The sequence below is a fragment of the Cricetulus griseus genome, assembly GCF_003668045.3.
Source record: "Cricetulus griseus strain 17A/GY chromosome 1 unlocalized genomic scaffold, alternate assembly CriGri-PICRH-1.0 chr1_1, whole genome shotgun sequence".
In the NCBI taxonomy this organism is placed as follows: Eukaryota; Metazoa; Chordata; class Mammalia; order Rodentia; family Cricetidae; genus Cricetulus; species Cricetulus griseus.
In genome coordinates this window covers 162,916,272-162,939,732 of record NW_023276807.1, presented here as the reverse complement: position 1 = coordinate 162,939,732, position 23,461 = coordinate 162,916,272, and the positions used below count along the sequence as shown (strand labels likewise).

Here is a 23,461-nt window from a genome sequence, read left to right as displayed (position 1 = left end):
CCAATATCTGTCTGGAAAACTGACCAGTGAACCTCTTGCCTTCACAGCATCACCCCCCCCCCATCCACAACCCACAACTGTGAGAAGAGGAGAGCAACCCCGGACACACGTCTGGTCATCCTGTGCCCCACACCTTCTTAGGACACATTTAATCATCAAGCAGAAGAGGAGCCTGGGTCAGCATCTGGGGTTCACCCAGCAGAAGAAATGTCAGACAGACTGTTAGAGCCACAGATGATGGCGGGGGGGGGGGTGTGGACAGACAGACACAGACACCAGAGTGGGGTTCCTCTTCATGCCCAAGAAAGGGCACTGGGGACTTGGTTTTGCTGTGGACCTCATGGTTACTGGATTTTCTGCTCTTTTCCTTTCTTTTCTTTGGAGGCTGTGGACAAAACCTGAGAACTGGGCTGAGGCACAAGTATTTTGCCTTCCTTGCCAGATCCTCCTTAAAGAAACAATTTTTTTTTAATTGTACTTATACCCCTGAGAAGAAAACTAATTGTCTGGCTGGAATCTGTAAAACTCCAAAGAGGTTGCCTTTAGTTTTGTACAGTATAATTAAACACCAGATGGCCATTAAAAGCAACATGAAATCAACTTTACAAAGTTCTGTCAAGGTATTTTCCCACCTTAGCTATTACAGCTACTTTCTCAAACTGTTTGTTTCTTAAACTGTTTGTTCCTCGTGTAAATATACTACGTAGCTTATACCGCTATGTCCCGGCCAAATTTCTAATAACAAACTTTCTAGTTTGCAATTCGGCAAGTACACATACTTGAAGTATCAATGAGCTGCTCTTACCATGGCATAACATCCATCCGTTGTCAAGATTAAGACATCGATGGGGGAGGTATGATTGGCAACACAAATGCCTCCCTTCTGGGGTCTGTACTGCCTGCAATTAAAACAGCTGTCAGTACCACACCTCAGAAAAGGCTCAACATTTTACACAGCAACATGTACAAACTTATCTTATTTAGGATTTTTTAAAAAGTTTTTAGGTACATAGGCCTATCTTTAAAACATTATCCTCATGTAGTATGATGAGTTGTGGGAAGGACCATGACATTCTCTTTATAATTCATATTTTGCTTATTTAATCACAACTATTCTGATTTATGTTGATTGCTCTAAGTATTATAGGCTGTTATGTTGTTGAGACAGGGTCTCTTGTAGCCCAGGCTGGCCTCAAACAGGTTGTGTAGCTGAGACTGGCTTTGAACATATGGTTCTCTTGCTTCAGCCTCCTAGATGCAATGATTACTGTGTGGGCCACCACATTGAACCAATTGACACTTGCTCAAACCAAATGATAACATGTTTCTTCCTATAAATGGGACAGGAAGACTCAATTAGGATGCAAAGAGCTTGTTCTAGAATGTGTATAATGATGGTGTTGCCAGGCAGGGTGACTTGTATCTGCAATCTCAGCACTTAGAAGACCAAGGCAAGAGGATCACCACAAGGTGGAAGCTAGCTTGTGCTACTTAATGAGCTCCAAGATAGCCAGGGCTACATAGCAAGGTCTTGCTTCAAAAAGAATGATAATAAGAATTTTTAAAAAAAAATATAGCATTCAATTATAAGAAAAGTAATCCAAAAGCAATCACAATCATTTTAATTTAGTTCATGATTTTCTCCAGTTATTTGTATTATCCTATTGTGGATGAAGAGAACAGAATGAAATATCTAATCTTAGGAACCAGGTAGAGAATTTTAGAAATGGGAAGACTAAGTGTAGAAAACAGGCCTCAACCTCAGCTGCACCCCAGGACTGCCAGCAGCAGTATCTTCAAAACAAACAGGCCCAGCTCAGAATCTGACTTTGAACTTTCACCATCCTTAGCAACCAGACCCAAAGTTCCCACCATTCATCCCATGGGATAGCAGTGCTCATTCCCCAGGAGTAACCTATGAGAAGTTCACCCCCTCCGCACACCATAAATGTCCATCAATGAACACTGCTCACTGTTAATTTTTGTATTCCTTCTGAAAACACAGGCAATGATGAAACCAGAAGTTCCCAGATCCCACTGGCTGCCTCCCCGACCTCCTTCTAGTTCTCGTCACCCCTACCCCACTCCCTTCCTGCTGGAATTGTCTGAAGCCATGGATGTAGTGAGATTTACCACCTGGTTCCACAACCACCTCACCCCAAAGGAACACTCAGAGACTTATACTAATTATAATATTGTTGGTCGATGACTAGGGCTTCTTATTGGCTAGCTCTATCTTAATTATTAACCCATTTCTATCAATCTATGTATTGCCACAAGGCTGTGGCTTACCAGTAATGCTCAGCATGGTGTTACTGCTCCGGCAGCATCACAACTCTGTCAGGCTCCTGCCTACCTTTCCCAGAATGCTCCTTATCTCCTAGCCTCACCTATCTTCCTGCCTGGCCAATCAGTGTTTTACTCCGCAACCAATAAGAGAAACATATACAGAATAACATTTCCCATCACATGGCGGACACTCACTTGTTATGATAATGAATGGTGCCAGAGAGGGACCGGACACAGATCCTGCAGCAGGTAAGATGGACCAGTTCACTCAGCCAGTTCTTGATTCTGAAAGAAAAAGAACCAGTTTTTGGCCGGGCTTTGGTGGCACATGCCTTTAATCCCAGCACTCAGGAGGTAGAGGCAGGCGGATCTCTGTGAGTTTGAGGCCAGCCTGGTCTCCAGAGCGAGTGCCAGGATAGGCTCCAAAGCTACACAGAGAAACCCTGTCTTGAAAAACCAAAAAAAAAAAAAAAAAAAAAAAAAAAGAACCAGTTTTATGGTTTTGTCCTGGATACCCACTCCTATGACACACAGTAAAAGCTCCCATGGGCTGTGTTCTGCTACACCAAATAACGATTCTTGCTGTCTCATCGATGCATTTGCTATTAAAGGCCCAATGTGTACCAGGAGAATCAGATAAAATTCTAGTCGGAAGTCGCCCCCACCCTGCTAGATCATAATAAAGTCCTAAAGGACCAGCTGAAATTTCTTTGGTCTAGACCTCCCCAGGCCACCAGTGTCAAAGACTACTTTTCCTTTGGGTCCTTCAGTCTACTTTCTTTTTTCCTTTCATTTCTTTGAAAAGGCTACTTTCAATTTGAAAGGGGGGAGGGACCAAATGAAGACTATGAAGATGAATTCAGTAAGGATTCTTGCAAGTGGCTTGAGACCATAAAATTCATGCAAAACCTACAAACTCGCCAGAATTCTAACTCTGTGAGTCCAGCTAAGGGAAGACGACAGTCCTATAGAAGGCTGGATGGAATGAGACATGTCACCTGCTGTCTGGAAGCTGTCCCACCAGTGTAGTTCCTATAATCAGCAAACTGATCCCAATAAAAGCCAGAGTAACCCTGAAAAAGAAAAGAAGGCTACTGCAAACATTTGCCAGACAGTGGGAATACACCTAAAGAATTCACCACTGCAAACATAGCCTGACAGTGGGAATACACCTAAAGAATTCACCACTGCAAACACCCTGACAGTGGGAATACACCTAAAGAATTCACTACTGCAAACACAGCCTGACAGTGGAAATACACCTGAAGAATTCGCCACTGCAAACATTAGCCTGACAGTAGGAATACACCTGAAGAATTCGCCACTGCAAACATTAGCCTGACAGTGGGAATACACCTGAAGAATTCATTCACTGCCTCCTAAACAGCAAAACTGTAACTTTGTAGAGCATTATGGAGCATGGTGCAGCAAGGAAAAGATTGTTCTACCATACATTTTGAGAGGAAGAGAAAAAGGTGGTGGGCTCTGATAAATAGTGGGGACACATGCTGGTAACCTCAGCACTTGGGAGGTAAAGGTAGGAGAATCAGTGGATCAAGACCATTCTAGATCACACAGAAAGATCGGGGCCATCCTGGGCTTCATGAGACCCTGTCTCTAAAAGTATCAAAGGAAGCTTTGATTTTTTACACAATTAAAAGCTCTAGTATTTCTGGGTAGTGGTGGCACACACCTTTAATCCCAGCTCTTAGGAGGCAGAAATGGGTGGATCTCAGTGAATTCAAGGCCAGCCTGGTCTACAAAGCAAGAGTTCCAGGACAGCCAGGACTGTTACACAGAGAAACTCTGTTTTTACAAAAAAAAAAATTCCCCCAAAAAAACTCTATTTCCTTCCCAAATGTCAAGATAGTCCTGTGTACTACCAGAATACTTGAACCCCACTTTGGAAGCACTGGATTAAGTTTCCAGCAATAGTATATATGTAATTCTGAATTTCACCATTTATCACAGCTACAACAATTCCCAAAAGTCAGCCTAAGCCACAGCATAAGACAAAAAGGAACACACACACACACACACACACACACAGAGAGAGAGAGAGAGAGAGAGAGAGAGAGAGAGAGAGAGAGAGAGAGAGAGAATTTTAATGCACATCTTCAATTGGAAGAAAAACTGTAAAATGAGTGCACAGGTAACACAGGGCTGCAGGTCATATCTGGCCATGTTTCCTAACTGGGAAGAGGTTGAATCCATGCCACATACTCTTAAGCATCCATGCACACATAAGGAAGAGGAAAGAGGGACTGACGACATTATCAAACTAGGCAGGTGGCTTACCTCAGCGGCAGCAGAAAGCAATAACGTATTAGAACACCCAGCACCCACACCATAGTGAGCTTTGGACTGATGTACTGAAAGTTGACATTGGTTCTTGTGAGAAGGTTCCATGATACCAGCTCCTCAGAGGAGAACCTCTGGGTCACTTCATCCTCCACAATGGCTTCCAATCCCTTCTTGGAGAAATAAAACACATCAGAGAGCTCGAAGACCCTTCCTCGAAGACCAGAGAGCCCTTTTTCCATGGGTGACTCATCTCTTTGGATAATACCTTAAAAGAAAGCATCAGGACATGAGAAAATGCTATAGAAGCAAAGAGTAATTGACTGAAGGGGCACACAGAATGCCAAAAATGGGCTTAGTGGGCAATATGAGCACAAGAGCAAAGATCAAGGTGAAGATGATGGAGCAGTGATCGTGGTGGGAAGAGGTGGACCACAGCGTCTCCACAGAGCGACCTACACCCAGTGACTTCATAAAAATAACTTAATAAGAGGGGCTGGGATAAAAGGTGTGCACCGCCACCACCCAGCAAGAAATGCCCAAGAAGTTCTGAATGAATGCATAAGGAGGGGATGAAGACCCGAGTGAGTGTTTAAGGAGCAGATGAAGTCCTGAGTGAATGTGTTTTGCTGGCATGGGCACAGCCATGTCAATGACACCAATGCCTCACCCACAGACACTGGCAAAGCCTTCCCGGAGTGAGGCTCAGAAGATGGCAAAGCTGTCCTCTAACCCGTGGTTCTCAACCCGTGGGTCACAACCCATTTGGGAGGCCATTTATCAGATAATCTGCATATCAGATATTTATATTATCATTCTAAATAGCCAGAAAATTACAGTTTCAAAGTAGCAATGGAATAATGTTGTGGTTAGGAGGTCACCACAGCATGAGGAACTGTATTAAAGGGTTTCAACATTAGGAAGGTTGGGAACCACTGCTCTAATCCAAGCGATTGAACAATGTGTGTGAACTGGCAACCACAGCTTCCTCCCAGATAACTAGTACCTAAGACTGCTGGCCAATAGACACTTCCTACCAAAACTAGCTAACCCCTTCCTGTATTGTACAGGATGGATGCCTTGAGATTCTGCGTTGTTGGTGCCAAGAAGGTTTTCCCTATCAGAGCAAGCACAGAGAGCTTTCTGTACATTTGTCTGTGTGTCTGTCCTTTCTTCCTGCCCCCACAGTCCCAAGCATGTCAAGTCCCGGCTGTCTGGGTTCAGGGAGAGAAAGGAAAATTGACTTGAAACTGAAAGTCAGGTTGTGTTTAGGATAGTCACCAGCTCCATGGTGGGTGGGTGTCTTTTATATAATGAAGAAGTTGGACATTTTTAGTTTCCTTACAGGACTAACACTTTGGGGTCTCAGAGAGAGAGAATATGTATGTGGTTTTGCCTAATTGTTTTATCTAATAACTCAATTATAACAATAAATGAGGTTAATCAAAATAATCAGAGCAATAAAGCAAGCTCTTGAATGCTTATTGGATTGTCTTTTTTTTTAAGTTAGGTCAAATCTTTCTTGCTTTTAATTAGTGCCAGTGGATGATCCAAGATTGTGTCCCTGCCAAGTTACCCTCTTACTCCACAGGCTCTGAAATGCCACTAAGGCAGAGTACTCTATCCAAGTACTTAGCAATGCAACAGTTTCATTATTTAGCAATCTATATATTTCTTAAACAAATCTAAAGGGGAAGAAAACAAAGCTAGTCAGTAAATCCCTGAATAAAATACACCAGGGATAGTAGATATACCTCCTAAAAATATCCTTTCTCAGAAAGGCCAGAGATGAGAAAATGCAACTCTGAGTTGATTATGTAACTGAGCTAAGGGAGAAGAGCCCTACCTACACAGCAGCTTGCCAGCCCCACCCACTTGATATGCTGTATTTTCCCTGCCCCGGACCTAGTCTGCTCCCTGAAACTCCAATAAAATGTAATGCAGTTCTGTATCATCCAAAAGTGTGTGGACCGCTGCAAGGCCATGGGATCGACAAAGATCTTAGTATCTCTAGCATATACTAAGCCATACAAAAAGTCAGCAGGAAAGTGAACTTCAAAGCTCAGTAAGAAAGGCTAAGAACATGGCAAGAGTAAGCCTGTTATGACTCAATACTCTGAAAGATGTTCAGCCTTACTATCCCCCAAGAGACATATGCCGTGCCACAATACAGTCATACCGAGTGCTCTGAAAGTGGGAACCAACAGAGTTATAATTAGTAAAATTGTACTGGAAAGCAATCGGCACTGTGGAGAAGAATCAAACATTCATAGAGTGTGACTCAGGAATTCTACCCGGGGAGCTTATCTAAAATACCAAATGCATAGGAAGGCTACAAGGATGTGTCATCCCACCCAGGTTCACTAATTGCCTTCATTCTGCCACATTTACTTTGTTATTCTATCTCTGTGTGTAAAAAATAAGTTCTTTTCTGGCCCACTTAGAAGAAATTGTGCACATTATGTTCTTTATCTCTCGACAGACATTTCCTCTGGATGGTTAACCAGAACAAAAGCATCGAAATCAAAGAGGTTGGCACTAATGCAATGCTGCTGTCTAACCTATCTCATTCAGCTGTCTCATCTACCTCACTCAGTTTTTTTTCACAACTCTCCCAATAATATCCTTTAAAGAAACTTGTTTCCCCAATCCAATGTTCATTTTAGCTGCCTTAAATATACCAAGCTTCCTACATCTCAAGATATTGTTTTATGGGTTGGAGAGATGGCTCAGAGGTTAAGAGCACCGACCACTCTTCCAGAGGTCCTGAGTTCAGTTCCCAGCAACCACATGGTGGCTCACAACCATCCGTTATGAGATCTGGTGCCCTCTTCTGGTGTGCAGATATACTTGGAAGCAGAATGCTGTATACATAATAAGTAAATAAAATCTTTTAAAAAAAAGACATTGTTTTATTGGTTAAACAGGGTGCTGAGCATAAATATGATAAAACCACAACAGGAAAATAAAAATATCTGATATCAATAGACACACAATATCTGAAGATGAATTCTACTATCAACTAGGTGCTATGAGGAGGCACTACTCAAAATGTGTCTCTTTTTTCCTGAGATACAGTAACTACTGCAGGTCAAACTTACGTACCCAATTTGTCAAATAACTAACTTCTGACAGAAAAAAAAAAGATGCAATCAATATACAGTGAAAACTATGAGCCAGGCATCAAATTGGAGGTTAGAAAAAAATGGAAATATTTCTTTGGGCATTAAAAGGAGAAGGAGGCCAAAATTTACCACACACACATGTCAAATTAATAAAAGCACAATTCTACACTACCATTAAGAAGAGCAGGAGTTGGTGGAGAGATGGCTAAGTGGCTAAGAACACTGGTTACTCTACCAGAGAACTCAGCTTTCATTCCCACAGGCATCATACAAACACCTATATATAACTCCAGTTCCAGGGGATCTGACACACTCTTCTGGCCTCCAAGGGCACAAGGAATATATACATGGTACACAGACATACACACAGGTAAAACACCCATACTCGTAAAACAATAATTTTTAAAGAAGGTCTAGTTATTTGTAACAGGTTACTCCTGATCTTTCAGACCCCATGCTTCTTAAAATGACAAACACTGATTCTAAGGAATTTTTCCTTTGATTTTACAACTCAGTTTAAGAAAATAAGAAAATAAAAGTTCAAATGAATATTTGAACTATGTCCTTATAAAAAATGCTCAGGCTGGGCCAACCCAGACCATGCTTGAGAAGAAGAAAAATTAGAGCTAACTCTCGGTCTAATGCAAGAGATTAATTGCACAAGCAGCCCTGTGGTCCTCTGCTTTTAGCAAGCCACTGGTACATAAATAACACATGTGAAAGGCCTGTAGAAATGGAGGCAGAAGTTAAAGCCATCTCAACCATAATTAACTCTAAATTAGCTGAGTGGACTTTTGGAATAACTGCCCAGTTATAAATCACACTAGTGTTCTGTCCTCCTGTTATAAAGGGAACTTTCTAAGCCACCGACTAGGAAAAGCAGACCCAAAGAGGACATGGCAATTATACACTTAAGTAGAACCTTAACCTCCAACATTCCAAAGGTCAGAAGTCCATTATTCCAAACACACTCTCTCATTGAGACCTTGACTGAGCAAGAAGCCAACTCCGTCATCATCCTCTATCAAGAAAATAGGTGGGTCTGAGGGCATAGATCAGTCAGCAAACTGCTTGCCTAGCATTCAAAAAGCTATGGATGGGTTCGATCCTCAGCATCACATAAAAGTGGAAATGGGGGATAGAGAGGTGGCTGTCTCTCCGCAGGACCCAGAATGACACCTAGCACCCACTTGGTGGCTCATGTAGTTCCAGTCTTGGGGATCAGTGGTTACCAGGCATAAATGGTACACCAACATGCATCCAGGTAAAACATGAATACACATAGAGTTATTGTAACTAAAAATAATTTTTTAAGGAGCGGAAGTGACTACACACACCTGTAATCCAGTGACTCAGAAGGTGGAGGCCAGAGAAGTTCAACAGCATTCTTAACTTTAGAGTGAGGAAAACCTGGGTTACCTGACACCCTGTCTCAAAAACATTTTAAAAAGTAGGCAATCAGCCAGGTGGTGGTGTTGCACACCTTTAATCACAGCATTCAGGAGGCAGAGGCACTCGGATCTCTGTGAGGTCTACAAAGCAAGTTCCAGGAAAGCCATTGCTGTTGCACAGAGAAACCCTATCTCAAAAAAAAACAATAATAAAATAATAGTAATAATAATAATAATAATAATAATAATAATAATAATAATAATAGGCAATCACCTTTCCTAACATTGTTTATGGAAATATCTAAAATAAATCTGGTATGGATTTGACAAGTATATACTCTCCAGGGACGGGTGGGACTGAGAACATTTGGAATTGGTAAAGTTCCATTTCTTGATCTAGACCAGTGTTTTCTCAATTTGTGGGTCTCAACCCCTGAATGACGCTTTAATGGGGGTCACCTAAGACCATCAGAAAACAGATATTTACATTACCATTCATAAAAGTAGCAAAATTACAGTTATGAAGTAGCAACAAAAACAGCTTTATGGTTGAGGAATCACCAAATATGAGGAACTGTGTTAAAGGCTTGCATCATTAGAAGGTTGAGAACCACTGCTTTGGATGAAAGATAATTCAATTCCCTTTGGAAAATATAAAATAGGCATTTGTAATTTCAGACTCTGTGGTAGTTTGAATGTAATTGGCCCTCATAATCCCAAAGACAGTGACATTATTAGGAGGTGTGGCCTTGTTGGAAGAAGTATGTCACTGTGGGGATGGGCTTCAATGTCTCTTTTGATCAAGCTTCGCTTAGTACAAAGAACGGTCCACTTCCTGTTGCCTTCTAATCAAGAAGTGAACATGCTCACCACCATAATGGACTGAACTTTTGGACTGTAAGCAAGCAACCTCAATTAAATGTTTTCATTTATAAGAGTTGCCACAGTTATGTTGTCTCTTCACAGCAATAGAAATTCTAAGACAGACTCCTTCCTACACATGCTGTTCTCTTATTTCATCCCCAGTTACTAAGAAAGTGGGGCAGGGAGGAGTTTAGTGATGGCTTTTCCTGGTGTGAGGGAAATACTCTAGTTTGTGGCCTGAGTGAAGGTCCCTTCCTATGAAAACCCAGTTTCCTTCTGAGCCATAGATATGATGGGCCTGATTTTAAACAGACAGGGAGAGAACAATTACAATGGAAAGCTGTGGTTAAAGCTGGGACGTGAGCTAAAGAGATCCTGTTGGGATTTAAGAACAGGGATACTTAACGCCAAGGGAGCGGATAGGCCAATGTTCTGTGATTAGCTGTCAAGATCTGAACATTGGTCCCATCCCATTCTCCCTGTTGTTAATTGCTATGGACATTGATATGTGAATCACTGAACCAACTACACTGGCAAATAAAAGCTCTTCAGTCCACCTTCTCCTATCCTTTTCACATTCAGTGGTAACTCTGCAAGGCTAGGCCCTGGTTCCTCTAGTCCAAAGCATCCCCTGGGCCATCAGTCAAGTCACAGCTTCAGGGCTTACATTAGGCAACCTGGCTATGCTTACTTCATAGTAGCTCTAGGGGTTTCTGGTGATCACTTCACTTTTTTCCCAAATACTTTTAAAAACATATCTTATTGTTATAAATTTAGTTGAATGCAATAATGGAATTAGTATTATGATTATTGTTGTTTGACTTTGCTTGAGAGAGCAGCTCACATCCCAGGCTGGCCTTGGACGAAGTCACTGTGTAGCTGAGGGTAATGTTGTGAACTCCAGCTCTCCATATCTGAGATCACGGACATGAACCACAACACCCAGCTTAAGCAATGCTGGAAACTGACCCCAGTGTTTGTGCATGCTAGACCATGTGAGTGTAGGTACCTGTGGTGGCAAAAGATGTCCAATCCCTTAAAACTCAAGTCACAGACTGTTGTGAGCTGTTCTCTGGAAAAGCAGCTGAACTGTAATTTCAGATTCTGTCCTACATCTGAAATGCTGAGTCATCTCTCCAGCCCAGAAGATGCTATTACCTATCTGTAAATTCTAAACTTTCTACGTCATTGCTATGCTTAACCTACAGTTCATTTGAGTTTTAAGGAGAGTTCAACAAACCAAGTATGGCCTGTGGTTCACAGCTATAATCTCAGCACTCTGGAGGCTGAGGGAGGAAGACTGAGGTCCTGTCCCAAACCAAAACACAAATACTTCCACAAAAGAACCCCCCCAGGGGGCAGACAGATGAAACAAATGTATCAAATTCTTGATAAATGCTTTATGTAAATTGAAGGGCTCTAGGAGGCTGGACCATGGCAAAACACAGGCCTTAGCGTGGCAAACACCGAGGTGCTGACAGATTCTGCCTTTATCCTTCTCCCTTTGTTAATAGCCCTTAGATTACATTCCTAAAGCTATTTACCAAAGTCTATCCCCTTATTTGGCCACTGACCGTTCCTGAGACTGATTACCAAGGTTCAGCCACCAAAACATCAAGGTCCAGGAATCAAAATTATTTTGACTAAACTAATTAAAACAGCCAGTCAGAACTTGCCACCGCCTCCTAGCTCATCCTTACAGAACTCCCCTCTTCCCTCTTTACATCAACACTTGCAAGGCTATTTGCTGCTGTTTCTGCTGGATTCAGAGGCAGTCACTCTGTCTCTTTGCCTTGCTTAATAATCAGATCTCTTTGCATTGGGTTTGAGCTTGGAAATGGGAATTTGGGTGTAGTCTATGTTAACCTGGGATCCAGAGAGGGGGGCGAGCACCCCACAGTACTGAGTCCCCTCATGAGTGATCGGTCTATGTTACTAGTGAGTATGTGCAAACATTTTAGGATACCGTTGGCATTTTCTAATAAAGCTCAACAGTGTGTTGCTTATCCTATAGCCAAAAGATTCAGATTATCTGTACAATGTTCTCAGCAGCCCTGTTCCTAATGGTTAAAAGCTAAAAATAGGTAGGGTGGTGATGCTAACACCTTTAATCCCAGCAATGGAGAGACAGAGGCAGGTGGATCTCTGTTAGTTGATGGCCAGCTTGGTCTACAGAGTAAGTTCCAGGATAGCCACGAGTGTTTCACAGGGGGAAGAAAAAAAAAAAAAAACCTGTCTCAAAATCAACAAAATTAAATAAACCAAATGTCAATCAATATAAACACAAATGAACAAACCCTCAGTGTCTATGTAAAGGAATATATCACAAACATGGTTTTTAAAAATCCACTTCATACAACAGAAGGAAGCCTCCAGACAGTCTGCTGAAGGGAAAAGGACACAGAGAACGTTCGGCATGACTCCACTTACATAAGGGACCAGAGAAATCATCCTAGGACCATACACTGGACATAGGCTGGAAAGAAGCAGCCCAGCTTCCCATGCAGCCCAAACCTTAACTCTTTTATTTTTTTTCCAAGACAGGAAAAAAAGGAGGCTTTGGATAGGCTTTGGAGCCTATCCTGGCACTCACTCTGTAGACCAGGCTGGCCTTGAACTCACAGAGATCCACCTGCCTCTGCCTTCTGAGTGCTGGATTAAAGGTATGTGCCTTAATCCCTTAAACCTTAACTCTAAACCATTCAGGCATCACTACAGAGTGAGAGCCTGTCTTTAAAAAAGGGCATATCAATCTTGAGATGTCATTTCAAAGTTTCAAAACTTAAACAAAGCTTGACTAAAGGAGGTAATGGACCCGTGTTCCCTGCATAGAAAGCTAGCTGGGAAGATAAGCATCAGATGATTTGAAAGCCTGCCAGCATCACACGCTGATGCTGAGAGATCCTGTTGGCGGAGTCAGTGTAATCGAGATTGAGTACACACCTATTTAGATACACGAGCTCAAGTACACATGCTGATATGACATGAGTCAGCAGAAATGAGGAAGTTACTCACTCCTGTCTCAGTGCCGGTACCGACCTCACTGGAGAGGCAGAAAGAGGAAGGGACATAAATGAAACACTGATATGTGCCAACGTTAACTAAAGCCATACCACATTTTGTGGGGAGCATGTTGTTATTTATGTCTTGCAAATTATGTGGTGTGTGTGTGTGTGTGTGTGTGTGTGTGTGTGTGTGTGTGTGTGTGTTGAGATAGGTCTCTATATAGACTAGGCTGGCCCTTAACTCACATAGATCTGCCCATTTCAAAACAAAATAAATTTTTTAAATAATTGTGATATAGGTACATAGGTGCATGGGAGTTCAAGTGCATGTGGGGGCCAAGTCATCAGATTCTCCTGAAGCTGGAAGAATCCTCTTCAAGAATAATATGCATGCTTAAGAACTAAGCCAGCTCTCCAGCCCTAATTGCCCATCCCGTCCCTGTGTCACTCCCTCCCACCCCACCCCACCCCCACTGGGTTTCTCTGTGTAACAGTCCTGACTATCCTGAAACTCACTCTGTAGACCAGGCTGGCTTCGAACTTACAGAGATCCTCCTGCCTCTACTTCCCTAGTGCTGAGATTAAAAGTGTGGGCCACCACTACCCAGTGATTAATTATTTTTTTAAAATGAGAAGAGTTTCATTATTAACAAAGTTCACAATCCTCAGCTGTCTAATCTACAAACCTGGTCTGGTTTTCTGGTCCTTTTTAACTAATAAGGAGATTTTCCTTACATACAATTTATGTAATTTTGACTTGAACAAACACATTTGTTCCATCTTTTAGGAATATGAAGAAAAGTAACTTACTTTCTCTAACAATTAAACAATTTTAGTGAGCCATCCCTCATCTTCCCCTGGATTTGATAAACAGCCATTTTAAATCTTACTAATTTCTGTTTTGGTGTGTGTATGTGTGCATGAGTGGTGTGTGTGTGTGTGCATGAACACAAGTATGCAGGTTCTGAACCCTTTCTCAGGCCTGCAGAAGCCAGAGAAGAATGTTGGGTTTTTCTTTATTTGTCTCTGAATCAGAAGCACCCCATTCTTGGGAGGCTGACTAGCTAGTGACTAGGGCTACAGGCAGGAAAAGCCATCCACAACTCTGAACCTTCTGCCATGCTGTGAGGTGAGGGCCTACTTATGCCCACTTATACAACTTCATTTCCGTTTGCCTCTTCCTTCTGTAAACTAACACACCCTCATGAACAATGAAGCTTTTACTTCATTGCCCTAGTTTAAAAATCATCTCTCCAAGGCAGGTTCAACATCAATTTATCCATCCGAAATTATTTTATCCCATGAAGCTCTTAGGGACTGTCTTCCTCAAATTAATTATATGTATACATTCATGGAATTCAAGGACACATTGCCTGGCTCTTATTGACCCTTAGATGCTGGTAAACACCACCCAGCATGGAAGCTAGGAGTTATGTGAGGACACGCCCAACATCACTGCAGTACAGCCTAAGACTAGGTATGTGTAGACACATGGCTGCCATAGTCCTCAGTGAGAAATGAGTCAACTAGTCTGTCATTGCATGCTTGAGCCTTCCGGCTGTGGGAGACACCTTGACATCTTTCTAGGTCCTAGTTCTCCTCATTTCTCGCCAGTAGCTGTCTACTTTTCTTCCTCTGACATTTTGTAGCAAGCCTTTATCATGTAACCAAGCATCATTGTCAAGAGTATCAATAAAGACTCTTGGGTCCAGGAGTCCTCTGGTCAAGAGAACAGAATGCCTGCCCTGGAATGAGATACTATCTTTCCCTTCCCTGAAACCCCACCCCCTACAGACCAAGCTTCTCATTCCTGACTTGAAAATATACAATTTTTCCTTTTCTTTTTTCCATCTATTTCTTTCAGATGCTGAGCAGAACCCAAGTATGTTTTCCCGGATACTTTAGCTTTCTTGCTCTTTTTTGTAAAACTACCCTCTCTGCCATGTGGCTGCTTGTCTGACATCCATGCCAGCTTAAAGAACCAGCTACATTTTTCCTTTTTCTATCCATTCTCCTCCTCCAGGCAGCTGCTGTGACTTACAGCTTGTCTACCCTGTGGTGTTTTTCTTTTAAACTCTAAAAAGGTGTCCCCCCTCCTCCCATTTAAATCCATTCTTAAATTATTTTATTAATAAAACTAAGAACCCAGAGAGAGGACTCCAGATTGCCCTGTATCATCATCCTTGGGTTAATTAGGTAAAATGAAGTCACCAATCCAATGGTTAGATCACTTATCAAAAACCACCAAGTTAGGTTTTGGGTTTTTTTTGTTTGTTTGTTTTGTTTTGTTTTGTTTTTGGAAAGGGTTTCTCTGTGAAATAGTCCTGGCTATCCTGGAACTCACTCTGCAGACCAGGCTGGCCTGGAACTCAGAGATCCACCTGCCTCTTCCTCCCCAGTTCTGGGATTAAAGGCATGCACTACCACCACCCAGTTTATTTTAACTTTTTATAGTAAGTATGGAACCCAAGGCTTTGTTTGGGTTAAGCACATGCTATACCACTTAGCTGCACTCCCAGCCCCCAGGATGACTTTAAATTTTGTTTCCTTTATTGTTTAAAAACATGATTAATTTAAGAGCATTCAATCAACTTCATTGTACTTTCAATTATGTCAAAATGATCAACATAACCTCAAGCAATGAAACCACATATGTGTTACTCAGCAGGTTAGTGATATTATCTACAAGCTAGAACAAGGGCTTCATTAGAAAAGCCTGCTCCAAATTAACTAACTGTGACATCTGGCTGCCATCCTGTGACATGAATGCTGAGGCTACATCGTAGTAACAGATCTTATCAACCAGTTGTATCTCCAGGGTGATGGATGGTGAATGGGTTTGTTGACTCTGATACTTGGGATGAAAAAACTCAAATGCTTAACCCATAAATGTACCTTCTACCATCCTGTTTTTACATGGTTTGTACATTTGTTAATAATAACCAACCAAATACACTCAAACACACACACACACACACACACACACACACACACACACACACACACCTCTTTATAATTGTATTTTCTGCTTGTGTCCCTTGGTTTTCAAGACCAAATAAAATTACTGCTATAGAATAAATGGTTGTATATCCATAAAATCCACACACTGAAATCTAATCCCCAATGTGAGGGTATTTGGAGAGGGGACATTTGGAGTCCTTGAGAATGTCCCTCAGAGAGCTGGGAGATGGCGATCATGGGGATCTCAGTTGAGATCCCAAAGCTGGAGAGTATATGACTGTATCCCAGTAAAGATTCCTGGAACTCACCAGCTTGCCACACTAGAAGTATTAGAAACTTACTTTTCTTATTGAAGACAACTGAGGAAACTCTACTTCCTTTTTAAGTCATTGTATGCTCTATGGAGGATGTTTATAAAACAATCAATGACAACCATAAAATGTGAAGCTTTTTAACCCAAATGAGTATTTCTTACAGAATTATCCCTGTGTTTTGAAGCACAAAAGTCAGGGGTGGTTTGTAGACACTATAACCAGTTGTCAGTCAACACCACAGAGAAACCAACTAGCATTTGAAATAATAGGCAAGATTCCAATTTAGCAACTCACTTAAAACACTGTTTATTCTTATTCTGGCTGATAGTCCACACTAACTGTGTTGATTTATACATGGTTAACTCAAACAAGAAACTCCACAAGATGGAAACATGTTAGACTTTATGGTGTGGTGCACATCTGTAGTGTCCTCAATTATAACATGAAAAAAAAAAAAAAAAACCCTGAGAAACAGGGTCTCTTTATGACTTCTGGCTAACCTGGAATTCACCATGTTGACCAAACTAGCCTCAAACTCAGAGACCCACCTGAGAGTGCTGGGATTAAAGATGTGCATGATCACCCCCAGCCCAACGTTAAATATTCCTTTTGAAACAGGATCTTTATATGTAGCCCTGGCTGTCCTGGAAGTCTATGTAGACCAAGCTGCCTCTGTCTCCCAATCAATTCTGCATCAAAACTGCATCAATTCTGAAGCCTCTGGTACTTCTAACCAAGAGGCTATGGTAGGGATTCCCAAAATCAATCCCTTCTCAGGTTCAGCAGTCTGTAAAAATGACTGCCAGAACTCAAGATAACACTCCACTTGCCACTGCTTATTACCAGAGGACTATTTTAAAGGACAGGCATGAACATCCAGGTGAAACATAGAGCAAGATTCAGAAGGTCTCAAGCATGGGCACCTTGTTAGAGAAAGTATGTATGTCACCGGGGCTGGACAGAGAGTTTAAATTGTCGTCCCACAGCCCAGTTCACTCTGCTTCATGCTTGCTGTTCAAGGTCTGATCTCTCAGCTTCCTGTCCCACATGCCTGCCATTTGCTGCCATGCTCCTTGCCCCAGTGGACTCTTAGCCCTCTGAAACAGTGAACCCAAATAAACTATTCTCTGTTAAGTTGCACTGGTTGTGGTATAACCAATATAGTCCCTATCCCCTGGGGTTGGATTATGGGTCATCATCTCCATCCTGAAGCTAAGCAGGAACTCCAGCCACCAGCCATTCCACTGGTGTACCAAAAGATGCCACATTTGTCAGGGATCCCCAAGACTATACACTAAACATCAGGAAAGGAGTGGGGGAGACAAATGATCATTTCTTGCTACGCACAGCCCCAGCAGCAGAGGAGGTGTTATTTGTAGAAGAGTCGCCTCAGCCAACTGGGTGAGAAGCAGATGCTGACCAGAGGAACAAGAAGAATGGCAGGATTCTAGAGTACTTGGGGTGGGGGAGGAGACAAGGGTGGTAGTGGGAGGGGGGGCTTCTGCACTGGACAAATTGGGATTCCTTTCCAGGCTGCCTTGACTGGATGTGTGATCTGGATGAATTACTTGAACTTCCTCTCACAGTTTCCTCATCAGCAAAGTGAGGGCTAATATGACTTCCCTCACATAAATAATGTGCATAGTGCTGAGGGCAAAGATTTCAGTCAGTCAGTCAGTCAGTCAGTGAGGCCAGCAGACACACAGACATTCAAAACCTAATAAGGATGAGACCCAAACACAAGCAACACATTCTCATTGGGTTAAGAGTTACAGTTGGGACAGCCTAAGGTGCCTCCACCTTTCCTTAAGGAGCACACTTCCTTGCGTGCCAGTGTTCTTTGTTAACACGATACTCACACGTAGCCAACCCTCTTCCACCCACGTTGTCCTGTCACCCCACTCTTCCCCAAAGCAGCCACTGAAAACTGGAAACGGAGTTCTGCTGGACACAGAAGTCAACCCTGTTGATAGTGGTACATGCTGACAGCTGAATGCACTACTGTGGTAGCTGCAATCAGGGCAGACATGGGAGGATCAGCACACATTCTTGGTTGTCAGGTGGGTGTACCCCACTGTTATCCAGCAGGAATGCTGCTAAGCATCTTACAAATAGGAAACTGCTCCCCACAACAAAGAATCACCCAGTTGTCACCAGTCTAAAACAGTGTGGAAGTCCACAAGCCCCACTCCCCAAGTAATACCTTTCTGTCAACAATGCCTCTGTTCCTCAGGTTTAAATTCTAGATGCTAATCAAGCTGAAGGAAGGTGTGTTTTGAAGGAGGTAAGCATCAAGTTGGACCCCTGGGACAAGTACCTAGTTTCCTTTCCTGTAAGACTACCCAACTCCATTTGTCAGGCATGATTCAAAGCTGAGGGCCAGGAGCTGGTGTCTCAACCATAAAGGCATGCACTACCACACCCAGTCTGTGAGTTGTTGGAGATTGAACCCGGGGCTTTGTGCATGCTAGGCAAGCACTCTAAAAACTGAGCTACCTCCCCAGGCCCAACTTCAAATGCCTTTACAGAAAAAGCTAAAGTTAAATCCCTACCTTGCCACCTCCTTCCTAGAAGACTGCTCTCTTGCAATATTTATCATTTCCATACATATATTTATCTGTAAATATTTACATAAATATGTAGTATCCATATTCAATGGTAAATTTTAGTGTGTGTGTGTGTGTGTGTGTGTGTGTGTGTGTGTGTGTGTGTGTGTGTGTTACTTGGATTTAAACTCAAGGGTTCTCATGCTGGGCATGGTTGCTATGCCTTTAATCCCAGCACTCAACTAGGCAGAGGCAGCCCTAGTCTACATAGTGAGTTCCAAGATAACCAGGGCTGTACAGAGAAACCTTGTCCTGGAAAAAATAAATAAATAAACCCAACCCTCAAGGGTTCTCACATGCTAAGCATTCTACCACTGAGCAATACACTCTCATCCCCACATAAAGAAATGTGATCACAGTACATATTTTTTTTCTTTTAACATTGAGATTTATCTACTTTGGCCTCTCCATAAGTCCAGGTATTACACTCCAGTACTAAAGCAAGAGCCTGTAAATAAACAGCCCACCTGCTGTGAAATAGGTCATTTCCGTGTTTGCATTTTGTCAGGCCGCCTGATACACCTACACTTGGAGTTTGGATAGGCTCGACATTTTACAAAACATCGATTGTGAGCTAAAGAGCAATTTTCAGCTTCACTCAGTAAGCAGGTTGTGCTAGGTGACACAAGATAGAGTCATCCGGGAAGGCAGAACCTCAACTGAGAAGATGCCTCCATCATACTGGTCTATAGACAAGCCTACGAGGCATTTTCTTAATTAATGGTTGATGTGGAAGGGCCCAGCCCACTATGAGTGGTACCATCTCTGGGCAAGTGGTCCTGGGTTTTATAAAAATAAAAAATAAAACTAAGCAAGCAGTAACCATTGTAACTCCATGGAGTCTCTGTTTCAGTTCCTACCTCCAGGTTCCTACTTGACTACCTGCCCTGTGTTCCTTCAGTGATGGACTGGGCATGGGAGTATAACATAAAAAAACACCTTCCTCCCCAGATTGTTTCTATTCGTGGTGAACTATCACAGCAACAGAGACCCAAACTAAGACATAGGGATTACCAACCTGTTCTCTAAAGTGCCTGATTAAGACTTTTATTGCACTTAAATGGAGACAGGAAACTGATGGTTTTCAAACAAGCAAACAAAGAATCAAGCCGGCTGTTGGTGGTGAACACCTTTTATCGGGAGGCAGAGGCAGGTGGATCTCTGTGAGTTCGAGGCCAGCCTGGTCTACAGAGTAAGTTCCAGGACAGCCTCCAAAGCAACAGAGAAACCCTTTCGAAAAAGCAAGAAAAAAAAAAAAAAGAGAGAATCAAACACCTGTCAGCTACAGGTCAGTGTTAAGATAATACACAGAGCTGTGTATAGTGTCACACAGTTGTATCCTTAGGTAAAGGCAGTGGGGTTGGAAGTTCAAGGTCAACCTCAACTGTCTGCCTGAGTCTCAAACAGCAAAACAAAACCCTTCCAAAACATATAGACAAAAATAGGTAACAATTTAGTAACTTCTTTCAGGGCCACTTAAAAGTGGTACTCCTGCCTCTAGAAAAAACTACTTCCATAACTGTCAATTAAAATAAAAATAACAGAGGCACGTGAATCGCTGAGTTCAAGGCCAGCCTGATCCACTCAATGAGTTCCGGGCCAGGCAGGAAATATGTAGTAAAACAACAAAAAGTTAGTAACCGTTTTGCTGAACCACGACTGAATTTCAGGTCGCATACATCAATTGCAAGAATGTTTTCAATGACAGTAATACAAATATTGCTGTGCCCTAGTGGATATTAAGCCATCGAGATGAGAGGAGTGGACACGATGTACCAGTCAAGTTGCTTTCTAAATAGCTAGACCTTTAGCACGCATTAGCACCCTATCAGCTTTGATGAGAGAAGCTTCTCTCTGCAGTGGTCAGCAGTGGTAGAAAAGACTCATTCATAACTGGTCAAGGTACAGAGAATAAAGGACAGCTATAAACAGGACGTCTTTATTATCTCCTCCCTCCCGGGCTTAGGACACACTGGGGAAGAAGGAACAGAAAGGACATATGAGCTGGAGGAAGGCAGGGAGAAGCGTGGAGAGCTGGCTCTGAACTCACAGCAGCTATGGTTATACCTCTACACCATCTCCCCGAGAGTGGGCCTGTCAACACCTGTCAAGGAAAGGGAAGGGGCTCGCCAAGCCCTACCCCTCCCTAAGGATATATATGCAGTTAATGGTTGGAAAGAAAGGGCGAGAAAAACTCCATAAGTGACCGTAGTAAAACCCACTGAATCACACACACACAAGAGTGCAGAAGTGGTGCTAGCTGGGAAGGGGGAGGGTATTAGCAGAAGTAAGAAGGTTGAGAAGCAGATGGAGGTGGGGGATGGGAGAAGGAGGATGAGAGGGCGGAGGCTGAACTTGTGAATGGGACTAAAATACTTGTATGGAAATGTCATAATGAAATCTGTTGTTACATATAACTGTATATGCTAATAAAAACATTTTTACAAAAATAAGAAATTATAGCTGGGCGGTAGTGGTACACACCTTTAATCCCAGCACTCGGGAGGCAGAGGCAGGTGGATCTCTGAGTTCAAGGCCAGCTTGGTCAGCAGAGGGAGTTCTAGGACAGCCAGGGCTACACAGAGAAACCCTGTCTCAGGTGGGGGGGGGGAATAAGAAATTATGATGAGCCAAGCACAGTTGATCCCACCTGGAATCCCAGCACTTGGAGGCTGAGGTAAACAGGATGATGAATGTGAGGCAAATTTGAACTACATCTGTGCTCCAGACCAGACTAGACTAGTTAAACCCATGTCTTTTTTTTTTTTTTTTTTTTTTTGGTTTTTCGAGACAGGGTTTCTCTGTGTAGCTTTGGAGCCTATCCTGGCACTCACTCTGTAGACCAGGCTGGCCTCGAACTCACAGAGATCTGCCTGCCTCTGCCTCCCAAGTGCTGGGATTAAAGGCGTGTGCCACCAACACCCGGCTAAACCCGTGTCTTACTTACTTACTGTTGTATTGCTGTAATAAGACATGGTGACCAAGGCAACTTAGAGAGGAAGAGTTTACTTGGGGCTCACAGAGGGTTAGGGTCCATGACCATCCTGGACAGGAGTAAGGCAACAGGAAGGCTCTGGAGCAGTAGCTGAGAGCCCACATCTTGAGACACAATCATGAGGCAGGGAGAAAGACACTGGAATGGCAAGGGCTTTTGAAACTTCAAAGCCTGCCCCTGTGACACACCCCCCTCCTCCTCCAACAAGGCCACACATCCTAATCCTTACTCAACAGTTCCACCAACTTTGGATCAAGTATTTAAAACTATGAGCCTATGGGGGCTGCTCTGTTTCAAACAACTACACCCTGCCTTGAAAACTAACCGAACAGGGACTGGAGAGAGTTCAGAGGTTAAGAGTACTCCATTAAACGTGTTATACTCCATGCTCTAGGGTAGTAAGTACGGGTATATATTCATCGAGTTTAAACCAAGACAATAAATAATAGTACTTACACCAACTTAGACAATTTAAACAGACTATCAGACTAAAGGTATAACACAAGGGTACAGCGCCTGACTAACATACATGAGACCTGAATTTGATCATTAGGACCACAAGGGAAAAAAAGAACAGACTACCAAAGACAACTTAATAACTTTCCCAAAATAAAAGGAATGTTTATAAGCAAATGAAATTTCTCACATTTTTGTTAATAAAATATTATTCCACAGTTCTTGTAAATTTATCAGAATATTATTGTCATAACCAGTATATACAGGCTAGCAGTATACCTCATAGGAAGAATTGCAGAAGGAAAACTAGAAGGAAATATTAGGCAAGCTGAATTCTGTCTGAACAAACTGCTCTGTACCGAGTTAGTTTCACCCTAATACTTGGTTCTTGCTTAGATGGACAAAGAGGCTGTGGGCCCGAGGTACGAAGCAGAAGAGAACTACAGCCATGAGCTAAATTAACAGTAGGCTAAGTAACCCCAAATCTCCCTGTGTCATGACAATGGAAGTTGTGGAGTACAAATTCATTCCTCACAGCAAACAGTCTGAAGTAAGACCGGAAACACATTCAGGAGCAAGGCCAAATGATTGTGCCTCAGCTCTGTGTACAGTAGTTGCCCTGTATGTCTCATTCTCAGATCGGTGCTGACTTTCCTACCAGCTGACTCTGAGTTGGTAACTACTCTTGAGTCATAGCATCATAATACACATATACAACAATTCACCTGCTGCCACTAAAATTTCACAAGAAATCACACTCATCCAAAATGACCAATTCAAGCCTAATGTTGTACTGGACTCAATCAAGGACCCAAAGAGTGTGGCCAGCCGTCTTCTGGGTGTCCAGGCAAAGTAGCACACATTTTTAACCCCAGCACTCAGAAGGCAGAGACAAGTGGATTTCTGAGGCCAGCCTGATCTACATAGAGAGTTCCAAGTCATCCAGGGCTACATGAACAGACCCTGTCTGTATATTAAAAATAGTATGAGTAAAGGGAAATTGGGACTGGAATGTAAACCGTAAATCAATAAAAAAAATGTTAAAAATAATAATAATTTTTCTAAGTTCTATGAGTCTTGCATAGTATAGTATATGTATAGTAAGTTAAGACGAACGTTATTAAGATCGCAGTCCACATCCCAGAATACTGTGG

The 23,461-nt window shown here is 42.5% G+C and overlaps 1 protein-coding gene across 6 annotated transcripts in view; it reads right to left on the bottom strand.

Annotated features, from left to right (window-relative positions):
* Positions 1 to 23,461, bottom strand: part of Gpat3 (glycerol-3-phosphate acyltransferase 3) — a 49,814-nt gene that overhangs the window by 11,617 nt on the left and 14,736 nt on the right. For 5 of the 6 annotated variants that reach the window (XM_027388528.2, XM_027388529.2, XM_027388527.2 and 2 more), the window contains 4 exons: positions 4,588 to 4,858; positions 3,288 to 3,362; positions 2,485 to 2,574; positions 806 to 899 (listed from right to left, as the gene is read on the bottom strand). In XM_027388528.2, coding sequence (XP_027244329.1) covers positions 806 to 899; positions 2,485 to 2,574; positions 3,288 to 3,362; positions 4,588 to 4,858 — 530 coding nt within the window. The remainder of the gene's footprint in view (positions 1 to 805; positions 900 to 2,484; positions 2,575 to 3,287; positions 3,363 to 4,587; positions 4,859 to 23,461) is intronic. The other variant, XM_027388530.2, reaches the window with a different exon arrangement.